A 13,378-nucleotide genomic window follows, 5' to 3' on the forward strand; every position below is an offset into this window, starting at 1 on the left:
GAGGCTATTACGGAGAACCACTAGTGGACAGAAAAAGAGTCAGAACAGGGTCCAAAGAAGTGTGATTGAGTAATAGAAGGCAGGAGCAGTGGTTGACACCCATACCATCAACATTCCAGGGCAGAGGCAGGAGAATAACTGTAGGTTCAAGGCCAGCTCCCGCTAGAGTGAGACACCCCCTCCTCCAACATATATAAGATCAGTAGCAATAGAGATTATTTCAATTTTTATTACAAAAACCTAAATTCACAATAATAAAATCATTATGAACGGAGTATAGCATGTAAAATAGACCCACACTGTGTAGCAGAATTCCCAGAAAGAAGTGGTGAGCACAAGACCGACTGACCAGAACTATAGCAGTGGAGTGCTCTGAATGTTGCAAATCCGGAGCCAAATTACATTGAGACATCTTGTTCTGCTATGCAAGGGACCTAACCTCTTTGTTACTATTAGGTAAAATCTTTTGAATGTTCAATCAGACTGTTTCCACCAATCAGAAGGGCTAAGAAATCCATCAAATGGCACCTGAGGAGGGTAACACAGTCACCAGCATATCCAATGTTGCTAAAAACCTACCTACCTGATGTACCCACCAATGTATTTGAAAAGTGTGTTGATTTATTCTCTTTTTATGCAACTTCTTAAAATTAGAACATAGAATGGAATTTGGGGTAATCTGAACCTGTGTTCCTGGAACTTGGGCAGTAATATTTGGCTCCAAAATAAATGGTATTTTATTCCCTTTGTCTTAGTGTTTCTATTGCTGCGATGAAACACCATGGACAAAAAGCAAGTTGGGGAGGGAAGGGTTTACTTAGCTTATTCTTCCATATTGCTGTTCATCATCAAAGAACCTCAGCACAACATGTCAAACAGCCCAGGAGCATGGAGGCCGGAGCCGATAATGCGGAGGCCATGAAGGGCTGCTGTTTACTTACTGGTTTGCTCAACCTGCTTTCGTATAGAACCCACGACCAACAGTCCAGAGATGGCACCATCTACAATGGGCTGGGCCCTCCTCTACCAATCACTAATTAAAAAATGCCTTACATTCGATCTTATGGAGGTATTTTCTCAATTGATGTTCTGTCCTCTTCAATAACTCTAGTTTGTGTGTCAAATTGACCTAAGACTAGCTACCACACCCTTTGTGGTGAGATGTGTTTCTAGATTGACAAAATTATTAGGACGTTAAAGCAGATATTTCCACTAGGAAAACTGTTCACTACGAATTATTTTTTCCAAGTATAAAACCAAAATCTAAGGCCACATTGTTTCATTCAGGCCCCAAAGGGAGACATATTTACCTTCTATCAGCTTGTATAATTCATACATTGACTGTGAAACACAACCATTTATTTCACTAATTCTCAAATACTTAGAGGGTTAGCTTGACAAAAAAATATCTCTTCCCTTTGTCTCTCATGCCGTAATTCCATCCATGCTGCCCATAGTTTGGCCCACTTTTGGATTATGGCCCAGGTTCAGTTAAAAGAGTCGCCTGCCTGCCCTCCAAGGACCTTATAACTGCCACTGAAACACAAGACCAAAGCTAAGCAAGGAAGCAGGCCTCCAGCGGGTCAAGAAAGTTCTGGGCTCTTCTGCAGACGCCCAGGAAGCCTGGAGTGCTGGGTCCTCGCTTCGATCCTTGTTGGAGCCCTGCAGGCGATCCTGAAGCCTAGGCTGGCCAGCTCGCCGCACTAGCTGAGAGTAAAACGGAGCCACCGGGAAAGTCGCCGCCAGCCAAGGAACCCACTTAGCGCTTGACCTCCGGAAAGAGCAGAGGGCGGGGGCTGGCTCTGCGCATGCGTGCTGGGCACCGGCTGGGCCGGGACAGTATGCGCGTGCGCGGGGACTAGACGGCGCGGGTTGCTAGTTTGCAGCTTTGCTTGGCGATTATCGTGCTTTAAAACCCTGCCGAGCCATGCAGCGACTTTCCTGCTGGGACTCCGTGAAACTTGGCTGGTTTTTCAGTAGACGCTAGGGCTGCGTTGTGGAGGAAGCTGAAGTCTCGCGCGGAGAAGGTGCCTGTGAGGGGCATACCCCCTTGCCATGAAGAAGATTTTTGGCTTTAGAAGTAAGGGCCCGTCGCCTTTAGGCCCCTCTGCTCGCCCGCGGAACAACTGCGTGGGCTTTGGGCGTGAGAGTGCTAGTGGCGCCCACATGCCCAGGTACCACATTCACGACAAGGATATGGGCAAGATCCACAAGGCTGCAAGCGTGGGTGATGTAGCCAAAGTACAGCATATCCTTATCCTTGGGAAAAGTGGCGTGAACGATAGAGACAAGAAGGACAGGTAATAAATAGGGCCCCGAGCTAGCGGGGCGGGACGTGGCTGGTGGCGGAGCGCGCACCTTGTCTGGAACAGAGGCTGCTGGCTGTCACTAAGGAAGCTTGACTCTTCCTATCTTACTTTTGGATGCCAGAGCCTCTGTGGGATCTGGCACCCGCTCCTGTAAGAGCAGCAAAGACTACACTAGAAAACACTCTAACTGATTTCTGATCCACTTACAGTTCCCTTTATTGGCTGTGTAAAGTGCGTTAACTAAACGTTTTAATTTTTTGCACACATTTAAAAATGTTTTACATTGTAAAAAATTCATAATGGGAGAAATGTTTCTGTTGAAGGTTAACGATTCTTCCAGTAATATCCAATAGCATATCAATACATACCAGTGTGACTATGTTTTGTGCTGCATTTTGAAGTGGGAAAATAGTTCCATGTTCTCAAATAGAGGATGAATAATTCCCAGAATGTGAACTCCGTATCCTTATCAATTTTACATAAGCCAAATAAGAATATCATCGTTTTAACAATTTTGAGTTTCTCATGCTGCTTTTGATTTTTGTGATGAGACTAGAGTAAAAGCCTTTCTAAAGCATCAACACCTAATATTAGTTCTCACACATCGGTCATTGACTGGCAGCCAAGAGACACACCAGTGGATAGAGCAGAATAGAAAACCTGGAAGTACCCAGTTGAGCACCTGTGAGAATTTAGAAATTGATTCTGGTAACACCCCTATTAGTAGGAAACGACATTCGTGAATGAAATACTTGTTAACTTGTTTGGCGAAAACTAGCTACAGCTTTATGTCACTAAAATAAATTCCTGATAGATTATAATTTAAACGTTAATAGAACATAATGAGAAAAGTACTAAAACAAGACTAAGAATGACTACAAAACCACTGTGTCACGTATGTGTGCCTGTGTATGTGTCTGGGTGTGTTGGGGACTGAATGCAGGCCGTGATGTATGCTCAGGATACAGTCTACCATTGAGCTTTGTAAAAGCCTGAAATGGAGCATTCTCAAGAACTGACTAAACACAGCGAGGATAAAGCAACTGTATACTTGCAGAGCTTTCACAGTGTGTGTGTGTGTGTGTGTGTGTGTGTGTGTGTGTGTATCACATGAAAACCATCTTCATCTTATGGAGAATTTTTTTTAACTCAATGAGGAAAAACTTGAACTCTTTATTTTTTTTTTTTTAAATTTAGTCATTTGTAGATTTTTGCTGGGGATCAAACACGTGGCCTTGCAGATGTCAGGCAAGTTCTCTGGAATTGAGCTGGATTCCTAGCCCGGGAACTCTTTAGTTTAATTTACATAAACTTGTTGAGCTTTTCTTTCTCTCTCTTTCTTTCCTTCCCTCCTTCCTTTTTTTTCTTTTTGTAGATTCATAAGTCATCTATGGACATTAGAAAAATATTCTGCGTCTGTAGTAAGAGCAGGAAAGTAAGTCAAGAGAGAAATGAAATGTCACTTTTCAGGGACTCACTGTATGAGGGTGAAGGACAGTGCAGCTTCTGCTTAAGACTTTTCAAATAGGCAAACTGGTAGAAAGTAGTCTGCTCTACTTTAAACATGTTTCTGTCCCTAAAGTAGATTTGGGAAATAAGGAGGCAATTTCTCTTTCTTGGCACTGCTTGAAATAGCAGTGTATTAAGAAGAAGCTGGAAAATGTATTTTATAAATAAATTGCAGTGCATCCATTAGGAATATATGACCCCTGAAGGTAGTGTAGATGTAGATATGGATTAACATGGGAAGATGTCACATCAAGTAAGAAGACATAATATGTTGATTATACATATATACACATAAGGTATGGTCTGTCTTAACTATAATATATTTAAAATGTGATAAAGAATAAAAGTTACTGATTTTTTTTTAGATTATAACTACATCATTTCCCACTTCCCTTTCCTCCGTCCAAATGCTCCCATATAACCTCACTTGCTCTACTTCAAATTCCTGGCCTTGTCTTTTCATTAATTGCTGTTACATGTATATTTGTACATATATTCATATGTATTTCTAACTATAACCTGCTCAGTCTGTATGATGTTATTCATATGTATGTTTTTCGGACTGACCATTTAGTATTGGATAACCAATCTGTGTGCTCTTCATTGGGGAAGACCCCTCCTGCTCCCAGCTTTCCTAGTTGCCTATAGTTCTTTGTGTAGGGTTGAAAACCCACAGGCTCTTCCCCATCCACTTCGACACGTCCATTGGTGTTGTCCTTGTTCAGTTCTCATTTGGCCAGTCATATTGGTGAGACTTTATGGGTGCAGATAGCTTCTGACATTTCTGGGAGACAATCTCAAGTAAGCTTGTAATGGTCTGTCCTGTCCCTTTAAGAGACAAGCTCCCCCCTCACATCTTGCTTCTTTCTGCTTGCAGCCTGAGCTCCTTCCTTTCCATCTCTCTTCTGAAGAGGCAGCTTCTGTCTCTCTTCTCCCCCCTTTTCTCTCTCTCTCTCTCTCTCTCTCTCTCTCTCTCTCTCTCTCTTTTCTCTCTTTCTATAACATGAACAGGCCTGCTTGTTGGGGGTTTCTGTCCTGCCCAGCTGTTTAGCCCCAAAGAAAATCACACAGAGATCTCTAAAGTTATAAAGCTGATTGACCCATTAGCTCTGGCTTTATATTAGCTCTTATGACTTATATTAACCCATTATTCTGATCTATGTTTGCCATATGGCTCTGTACCTTTTTCAGCTGGCAGGTCACATCCTGCTGCTTCATTGATCTGGGCAGGAGTGGGAGGAATCAACTTCCTCCTTCCCAGAATTCTCCTGTTCTCATTGCATCATTTCTACTTCCTGTCTGGTTTTTCCGCCTATACTTCCTGCCTGGCCAATCAGCATTTATTTAAAACATGATTGACAGAATACAGACAATTCTCCTGTACCATCTCTCACTGCCTCTTTCTGCTCTTCTCCCTTCTCCCCTTCCCCCTTCTTCCTTTCCCCTCCATAACTCACTAAATAAATACCCACTTTCTCTGCATAATGTCTTTGTCTCTCACCAGCCAAGTGGCTCAAACCTCCACTCAGCTACCTGACTGGGACTTGCTGCCCCTCACGGCCCGCAGGCCCCTTGGGGAACAGCACCATTTTAATCTAAACCATAACAAAGCTCCCTGTTCCTTTGGTTCTTAAAATCTTTTTTACCCCTCCTTTGCAATGAAACAGCTGTTTTGTAGATGTATGCATTGGGACTGGACTCCACAACTTTGCATTTTGGCTGGTTGTGGTTTATGTAATGGTCTGTTCCAAAGAGAAATCTGTGTACACTTAGCTGTGGGTGTAAGGACAAATATCTAGAATGTGGTTAGGGATTGTGCTGGATTAGCAAAGCAGTGGTTGTAGGTCTTCTCCAGGATCCATGACATCACTCAGGACCCTTGATCATTATCAGAATCATTAGTAAACTAAATCTAGTTGGCTAGATTTTCAGTACCAGGCATGGTTTCCCTCTTGTTGAATGGGCCTGAAATCTGATTAGTGAGCTATTGGTTACTGTCAAGGTGTGTGTGCCACTACTGCACACTTCGGGGTATAGTTCCATGCTTGTGCTTCACAGACATGGTAACTGGGTAGGACTGTTGGTTGCTTCTCTCCTCAGAAGCTTACATGCCTCCTGGGACCATAAAAGCTAGTCCTCGGGGTCAGTTCCAGGTCAGGGGCCTCTGGACCCTATGTCTGAAGTGCATGGTGTCTTCAGCAATAGGGACTTACCTTCTATCTCTGTGTATCCTGTGACTGTCTACTACCCAGACCCTGTGACTTCATGGCCCCAGGCTCCCTGGGTTGTAACTGCTTCTTGTTTTCAGATAACCAGAGTAGCCCAGTCTCAAATAATTGGCCCACGCTCAAGATGGAACCTGGTTGTATCACTTAAAGAAATGGGAGGCAACAAGATAGATTTTTTTCTTCAGTGCTGGCCTGTCTCCCTTGAGCAATCACTGTCATACCCAACTCCCCACTCCCACACAGATTTGAAGCAGACATGAACTATGGGCTTGCCCCATGGCCAGGACTGTCATCCTGTTTTCTTTCTTCTTAAATATTCCGTGTGTGTGGCGTCTGAGAGCACATGTGTGAGCACACGTGCGTGCATCACATGTGTACTAGTACCTGCAGGGGCAGAATACCTGGAGCTAGAGTTCCAGGTTGTTGTGAACAGCCTAACGTAGGTGTGGAACTAAACTTAGGTCTGCTAGGAGACCAGCACAAGCTTTAGCTACTGAGCATCATATGCTTTTTGGTTTTTTTCTAGACAGGGTTTCTCTGTGTGGCCCTGGTTGTCCTAGAACTCACTCTGTAGACCAGGCTGGCCTTAAACTTAGAGAACTACCAGCCGCTGCCTCCTGAGTGCTAGGATTAAACATTTTGTCTAAGTAGGTGTGGTTGTGTTCTTTTATTTCATTACAATGTTGTCTTTGTAAAATAATAGAAATAGTTAAAATAACTGTTATTACGGTACACTAGTTAGAAAGCATCTTAGATACTTTGTGTAGATTCTTGTTTAGGTATCACAGTGGCATGCCATGAAATGACTTACTATTTTTAAGGTTTTATTTAATTTGATATTGTGGGGTGTATGTTTGTGTGTGTGCACATGTGTGTGCGCACGTGATGTGCATGTGGAGGCCAGGTGACAACTTTCAGACATCAGTTCTCCTTTTAACTTGGGATTTAGGGCATGAACTTGAGTCATGAAGCTTGTGTCAAATGCCTTTGTTCATTTTACGGGTGAGAAAATTGAGGCAGAGAAAGGCTAAGTGATGGCTGATAAATAGCAGACCTTAAAGAGTACTGGTACCCAAGTCAAGCTAAATCCAATGTGTACTTCTTTGCACATTGACTGCTCTGGGCTAGGAACCTAGCTCGGTAATTGCTTACTTAGCACAAGTCTCAGGGCTTCCCTGCAGCCACACACACAAATCCAGTAGGTTGTCTGTGAGCGAACTGCTGCCAGAAAAGAATTGTTCGCTTGGAAAGAGGAGACATTACATTACAGGAGATACGCTTCTAGATGATGCTCTGTAATTTACTAAAAAGTGCTCTCATTTCCACAGAACGGCGCTACATCTTGCCTGTGCTTACGGCCATCCAGAAGTAGTGACGCTCTTAGTAGAGAGGAAATGTGAGCTTGATGCCTGTGACGGCGAGAGCAGCACAGCGCTCATGAAGGTACATAGCAACCAGCGGGTCAAACAGAGATGCTTCGGGGGGAAAAAAGAAATCAATTTCATTTGAATATAGCAATAAGTAAAACCTAGAATGTGCTTATTTTGAACTCCTAAACTATCTATTTCTTGATGCATAACAACAGGCCGTGCAGTGCCAAGAAGAAGAATGTGCCACTATACTGCTGGAGCATGGTGCCAATCCGGATGTGCCGGACAGCAGCGGCAACACTGCCCTCCACTACGCCGTCCTCAGTGAGAACACATCCATAGTGGCCAAACTGCTTGCACACAATGCAAATATGGAAGCCAAAAACAAGGTACAATAGTGATTTTATTTCCTAGTAATCAAAGTATATTTACCAGTGCCATATTGTGACGTCACCATGATCTGACTGAGAAAACACACTTCTGTGTATTTTTGTGAGGATATTTGTAGAAATGATTAGATCATGCGGACTCTAGGTCTAATCAATGTTTTAAGCTGTTGGTGGAATCTAAGTTTGAATATAAGTACCTTAAGGGTACTTTCATTGTGATGAAAAGAGCCCCCAATCAGTATCAGAGACTCACTGATTAAACCATTTCCTCATTTTCTTTTTATTTTGTTTATTTATTTGTGGGCGTAGGAGGTGTGTGTGTGTGTGTGTGTGTCTGTGTCTGTGTGTGTGCACGTGCACGCGCACACACAGCAGGCTTGTGGAGACAGAGGACAACTTTTGGGAGTTGCTTTTCTCCTTCTACCAGGGTTTCTCCTTCTCAGGGTTACACTTGGATTGACAGACTTGGCAATGAGAACCTTTACCTGCTGACCCATCTCCCCACCCCACTCAGACAACTGCATTTTTAAAAGATTTCCTTTTTACCCTTTCGAAAAATCAGATGTTCTAGGGGCTGGAGAGATGGCTCAGAGATAAAGTGCAGTCGTTGCCTTACAAAGGACCCGAGCTCTGCTCCCGCACCACATGGTGCCTCACATCCATAACTCCTGTTCCAGGGACCCAGCACCTCTTATCCTTGTCTAGATTGTTCTTGCTTTTCTAAGACTGTGAAGTCCATCACTGGGTTGTTTGTTTGAGAGCGCTCTGATTTTTACTGTAAGGGCTCAAAGCTGTAAGTGCTCCTCTTGGAGCCTCCTTCAGTGTCCCGAAGGATCGGGAATTTGGTTTCCTTTTACATTTGATTCTAGGAACTTAAATCCCCTCCCCACCCCACCCACTACTCCCACCCCCCCACCCCCTCCACCCCCACCCCCGCGCCCGCCAGTTTCTCCAGTCTCCAGATATTTGTGTAGTTTCTTTGCTTTTGATTTCTGTTTTATTTCACTGTGATCATACAAGAAATTATCTTTTTTATTGTTAAACTTGATTTGTGTCTAGAATGTGGTCTGTTTTACAGAAGTTTGTGTAGCTGCGTGAAGAATGTGCATTCCCTACCTGTTGTGGGACATTGTCAGTGGAGATGCGTTAAGTGCATTTGAGCTGTGGTGTACTTTAACTCTGAAGTTTCCTTCGAGATCTTTAGTGAAAGTGAGCTTTCTAAAGATTAGAGCAGGGTGTTGAAGTCACCCACTGTTATTGTTATCAAAATCTGACATTTTGTGTCTGTTGTAATTCTGTTAGTTTTTCTGTGATCAGATTGCCGCTTGTTCTGTTGTTTGTCACCTGTTGATCTTATGAGCCTGCTGCTGTGCTGTTTCGGGTGTGATAGCTCCCCTGTTCATCTGCTCCTCTCGAGGGATTTGGGAGTCCATTTCCTCTTCCCACTGTGGATCAGGTCTCCAGGCGTGCATGGCAACTACTTTTACCCACTGAGCCATCTTGCCAGCCTCCTGTAAGGAAGTTTTATGGTGGTGGCTTGCTTGTTGTGGATTGCTTAGTGTGTGCTTGTCGTGAAGTGTTCTTATTTCTCTATTATAGATAGAGAAATATTATTTTATTTCTCTATTATAAATGACAGCCTTGCTGGATAGAGCAGTCTAGTCAGCAGTTCCTTACTTCCAGGGCTTGAAATAATTGTTCCTGATATGCATACAGCTCTCCTGGCTTGAAGATTACTGATGAGAGATCTGACATGTTTCCTTTTGGAAGTCAGTTGGTGTTTTTCCCATACGACTTTTCATAGTGTTTGTTTTCTTCGTGTTTTGATATCTTGACTGTTATAGGTCATGGGGCAGGTCTTCTCTTGTCATGTTGTTGATGCCTCTTGCTTTTGAATGCTTCTTTTTTTAGACTTAGGATTTTTTTATATAAATTATTTATTTATTATGTTTACAATATTCTGTCTGTGTGTATGCCTGCAGGCCAGAAGAGGGCACCAGACCCCATTACAGATGGTTGTGAGCCACCATGTGGTTGCTGGGAATTGAACTCAGGACCTTTGGAAGAACAGGCAATGCTCTTAACCTCTGAGCCATCTCTCCAGCCCTAGACTTAGGATTTTTGTTGTTATAATTTCATTGAACAGATTACTCTTGCCGTTAGTGTTCATTTCAGCCCCTTTGTCTACTCCACTGGCTCATAGGTGTTACATTTCTATTGTTGATTTATATTTTGCCTAAGATTAAACCATGAGTCTCAATTAAAATGATACCAGAGGGAAAACAAATGAAAGCCAGTAGATGTGAGCAGGCATCCAGGGTCTTTCAAAGCAAGACCCACCCTCCTGCGCTTTTCTAATGGGAACAGCATTCCTTCGGATGATAAGAGAAAACCCACAGGCCGTGTATTCATAAGCAATAAATGTTCATTTGCGTCTCTGTCTTCTTATTCAGTGCCATTTCCTTTGTGACTCACTGGAGCAGGAATATCAGACATTGGATTCTAGGATCCTGGCATGGTAAACAGATGAGAAGCAGCAAGTTTGCCTAGCCCAGGGCAGTGGTTCCCAACCTTTAATACAGTTCCTCATGTTGTGGTGACCCCAACCGTAAATTAGTTCATTGCTACTTTATAACTATAATTTTGCCACTGTGATGAATCACCATATAAATATCTATCTGATATGCAACCTCAAAGGGGTCACAACCCACAGGTTGAGCACCGCTGGCCTAGTGGGAATTTACAAAGCTTTTGAGCCCACTTCCCTGGCTTACTCCTTCAGTGTTAATGTTTGCCACAAAGAAAATATTTTCAAATAAAGATCAAATAAAGTAGGCGATTTCCTTCACTACTAGCATGTCACACGCTGTTGTGCAGTTTATTAAATAGTCATTTTACTCTGTAATTCGGTGAGATTTAAAAGTTGTAGTTCTTTTAGAGCTGCTGAAACAGAGGAGACAGCATCACTTGCCTTCAAGAGTTGCGGGGTTGGCTGGATTGCACTCACGTGATTCCTAAGCACAGTGCAGTTGAGAAGTCAGCAATTTGTGAATTACACATTGCTCTTAATGTCTTACAGGATGACCTCACACCTCTGTTACTTGCTGTAAAGGAAAATAAGCAGCATATTGTGGAATTTTTAGTAAAGAAAAGAACCAGTTCTCATGCAGTTGATCAGCTGGGAAGGTACAGTAGTTTGTTCTTTCAAGAAGCAGTTGGGGCTGGGGAATGACTCCTTTGAGAGTGCTTGCTCTGTGTCTAAATCTCTAACACTCGTGGAAGACCAAGCATGGCCATGCATGCTTAGAGCCCAAATGATGGGGAGTGGAGAGAAGCGTACCAGCCAAGGTGGATTGGGGGAGTTCACATTCAGTGAGAAACCTTGTCTCAAAATAAGTGGAGCATGATAGAGGAAGACATCTAATATCCTCCTCTGGTCTTTGCATGTGTGCACACCTGCACATGTATGTATGCACCACATACCACACACACACGTACGCATATACTATATACCACATGTACTCATTCACCATATACACACATGTGCATACACCACATATGTGTGCACATACACCATATACCACACACACATGTATTCATACACCACACACATATATGCATACACCAAATACACATACACATAACACCGTACATCACACAATACACATGTACTCATATACCATGCACCACACACATATATACACACAACATACACTACACATACATGTTTGCATATACCTCACGCACATACACCATATACACATATACCATATACCACACATACGCACACGTGCATAAATCACACATGTGTACGCACACACCATATACCACCCACACATGTACTCATACACCGCACACCACACATGTATGCACACAACATACAACATACACATGTATGCATATACCACACACACTAAACAAACAAGCAAAAATTGATGTTGTGGCATATTAACAGCCACTCAAATACAACTTAGGAAGATTAACTTAAGTACTAAGATGTTGAAAGACATCAATGCCCACATTAGTTTGGTAGACAAGCAGTTGTTCAGACTGAGCAGCACAGCCTGTATGGAATCCGCATTCTCTTTTATTGGGTGATGTTGTAACCTGATCTGATATTAGCTATACCAATTTCACGTTCTACAAACCTTTAGTTTGCTTTCAGAGTCAGCACTGAATTCTTAATTACTTATATATTCCTTTTAAGTAGAAGTTGAGCCTAAGCAGAAGTTGCAAATTATTCTTTCTTTACATTTTTTTGTCTTCACTTAATTTTGTGGAGAATGTTGATGTTAGGTTGCCAAGTGTCTGATTGTCATTACACGCTGTTCATTTTTTCCTCTTTTGTGTCTAATAGGCTTTTTTTCAATTAGCTCGAGCAGAGGGAAAGGGATAACCTGAAATGGTTAATCTTTTTCTTTAGTGAAAATAAGTCATTGGTGGATAATAATGGGAATAATACATACATGTGCAGATAGTTTTAGGTTCACATATTACCAAGCTTAACTCCTAGCTTTGTCATATGGAGTGGAGGATAATTCACCCTTTGGATTATACCAGGGTCGAGGAGATGGCCCAGTGGGTAAGAGTGCTTGTTGTGCCAGCAGGAGCATCGTAGTTAGAATCTCCAGCCCCTGTGTAAATAGCCAGGCGAGGCTGTGTGTTGATGGGAAGAGGCAGGCAGATCCTGGAGCCTTCCTGGCCAGCCTGCCTAGCTTTGGCTAACCATCCAAAAGCACTTCTGGTTTGGTGAAAGAGCCTGTTTAAAGGAGTAGGGTGGAGAGTGATAAATCAGAAGCTCACCTTTTGGGCCAGGCAGGCCGGCCAAAAAGCTCCCGGATCTGCCTTAGCTTTTCAAAGTGTTTAAAATATGGATAAAAAGAAAGCTTTTCAGCAGACATCTCTAAATCAAGGAAGATTACACTCCTCCAGGACCCAGGTCCTCCTCATGCCCAACCACATATAACAGAGTAGTTTGTCTTCCACAACAGTTAGAGATAAATGTAGAAATTCAGCATTGTTTAAGAGAGAACTACTGGTTCAGAGTTGGAGTAGACAGACAAGGAATAGTGCGCAAACCAGGTCTTAATCTTTATGTTCTCTGCCCTTGGTGTGATTTATTAGTTCAGTCATAGGAAGCATTTACCTAATTTAATGAGTTGTTTGCCAGTACATTTAGTTCAATTTACTGTGTAGCTGACTTGGCACAAACAGCCACAAAGAATTGAAGTTCTAACAATCAAGGTAAACCTTAGTATTTTGTATTAGAACCTGTGAACACACACACATTCATTTAGATTCCGCTTAGAACTCCAGAATAGCTTAGCATGTCTTTATATTTTCTCTATGGATCTTCAGAGGAACTTAGTAACCAAAAGTACTACATTCCATAATATTTGAAAGGGAGCATTCAGCCTAAGAGAAATGTGCTGCCTAAGAGTTAACTGTTGCCTCCAGGGCTGGGGCTCTGTGCTGAGGGTACCTTCCATCCTTGTAGCACAAATAATAAAATCCCAGAGACAAATACTGGGTTTCAACCTGAAAATTAGAAAAGCAAGGCAGCCAAGCCACTA

General features: G+C 42.7%; 1 protein-coding gene across 3 annotated transcripts in view; it reads left to right on the forward strand.

Annotated features, from left to right (window-relative positions):
- Positions 1-1,844: 1,844 nt before the first annotated feature.
- Ankrd30a (ankyrin repeat domain 30A) overlaps positions 1,845-13,378 on the forward strand; it is a 73,704-nt gene continuing 62,170 nt past the window's right edge. For all 3 annotated transcript variants that reach the window (XM_048444419.3, XM_085686958.2, XM_048444420.3), the window contains exons 1-4: positions 1,845-2,300; positions 7,375-7,489; positions 7,632-7,805; positions 10,885-10,991. In XM_048444419.3, the coding sequence (XP_048300376.3) occupies positions 2,056-2,300; positions 7,375-7,489; positions 7,632-7,805; positions 10,885-10,991 (641 nt within the window). In that variant the 5' untranslated portion in view covers positions 1,845-2,055. The remainder of the gene's footprint in view (positions 2,301-7,374; positions 7,490-7,631; positions 7,806-10,884; positions 10,992-13,378) is intronic.

The sequence above is a fragment of the Myodes glareolus genome, chromosome 3 (assembly GCF_982192425.1).
Source record: "Myodes glareolus chromosome 3, mMyoGla1.1, whole genome shotgun sequence".
Lineage (NCBI taxonomy): Eukaryota > Metazoa > Chordata > Mammalia > Rodentia > Cricetidae > Myodes > Myodes glareolus.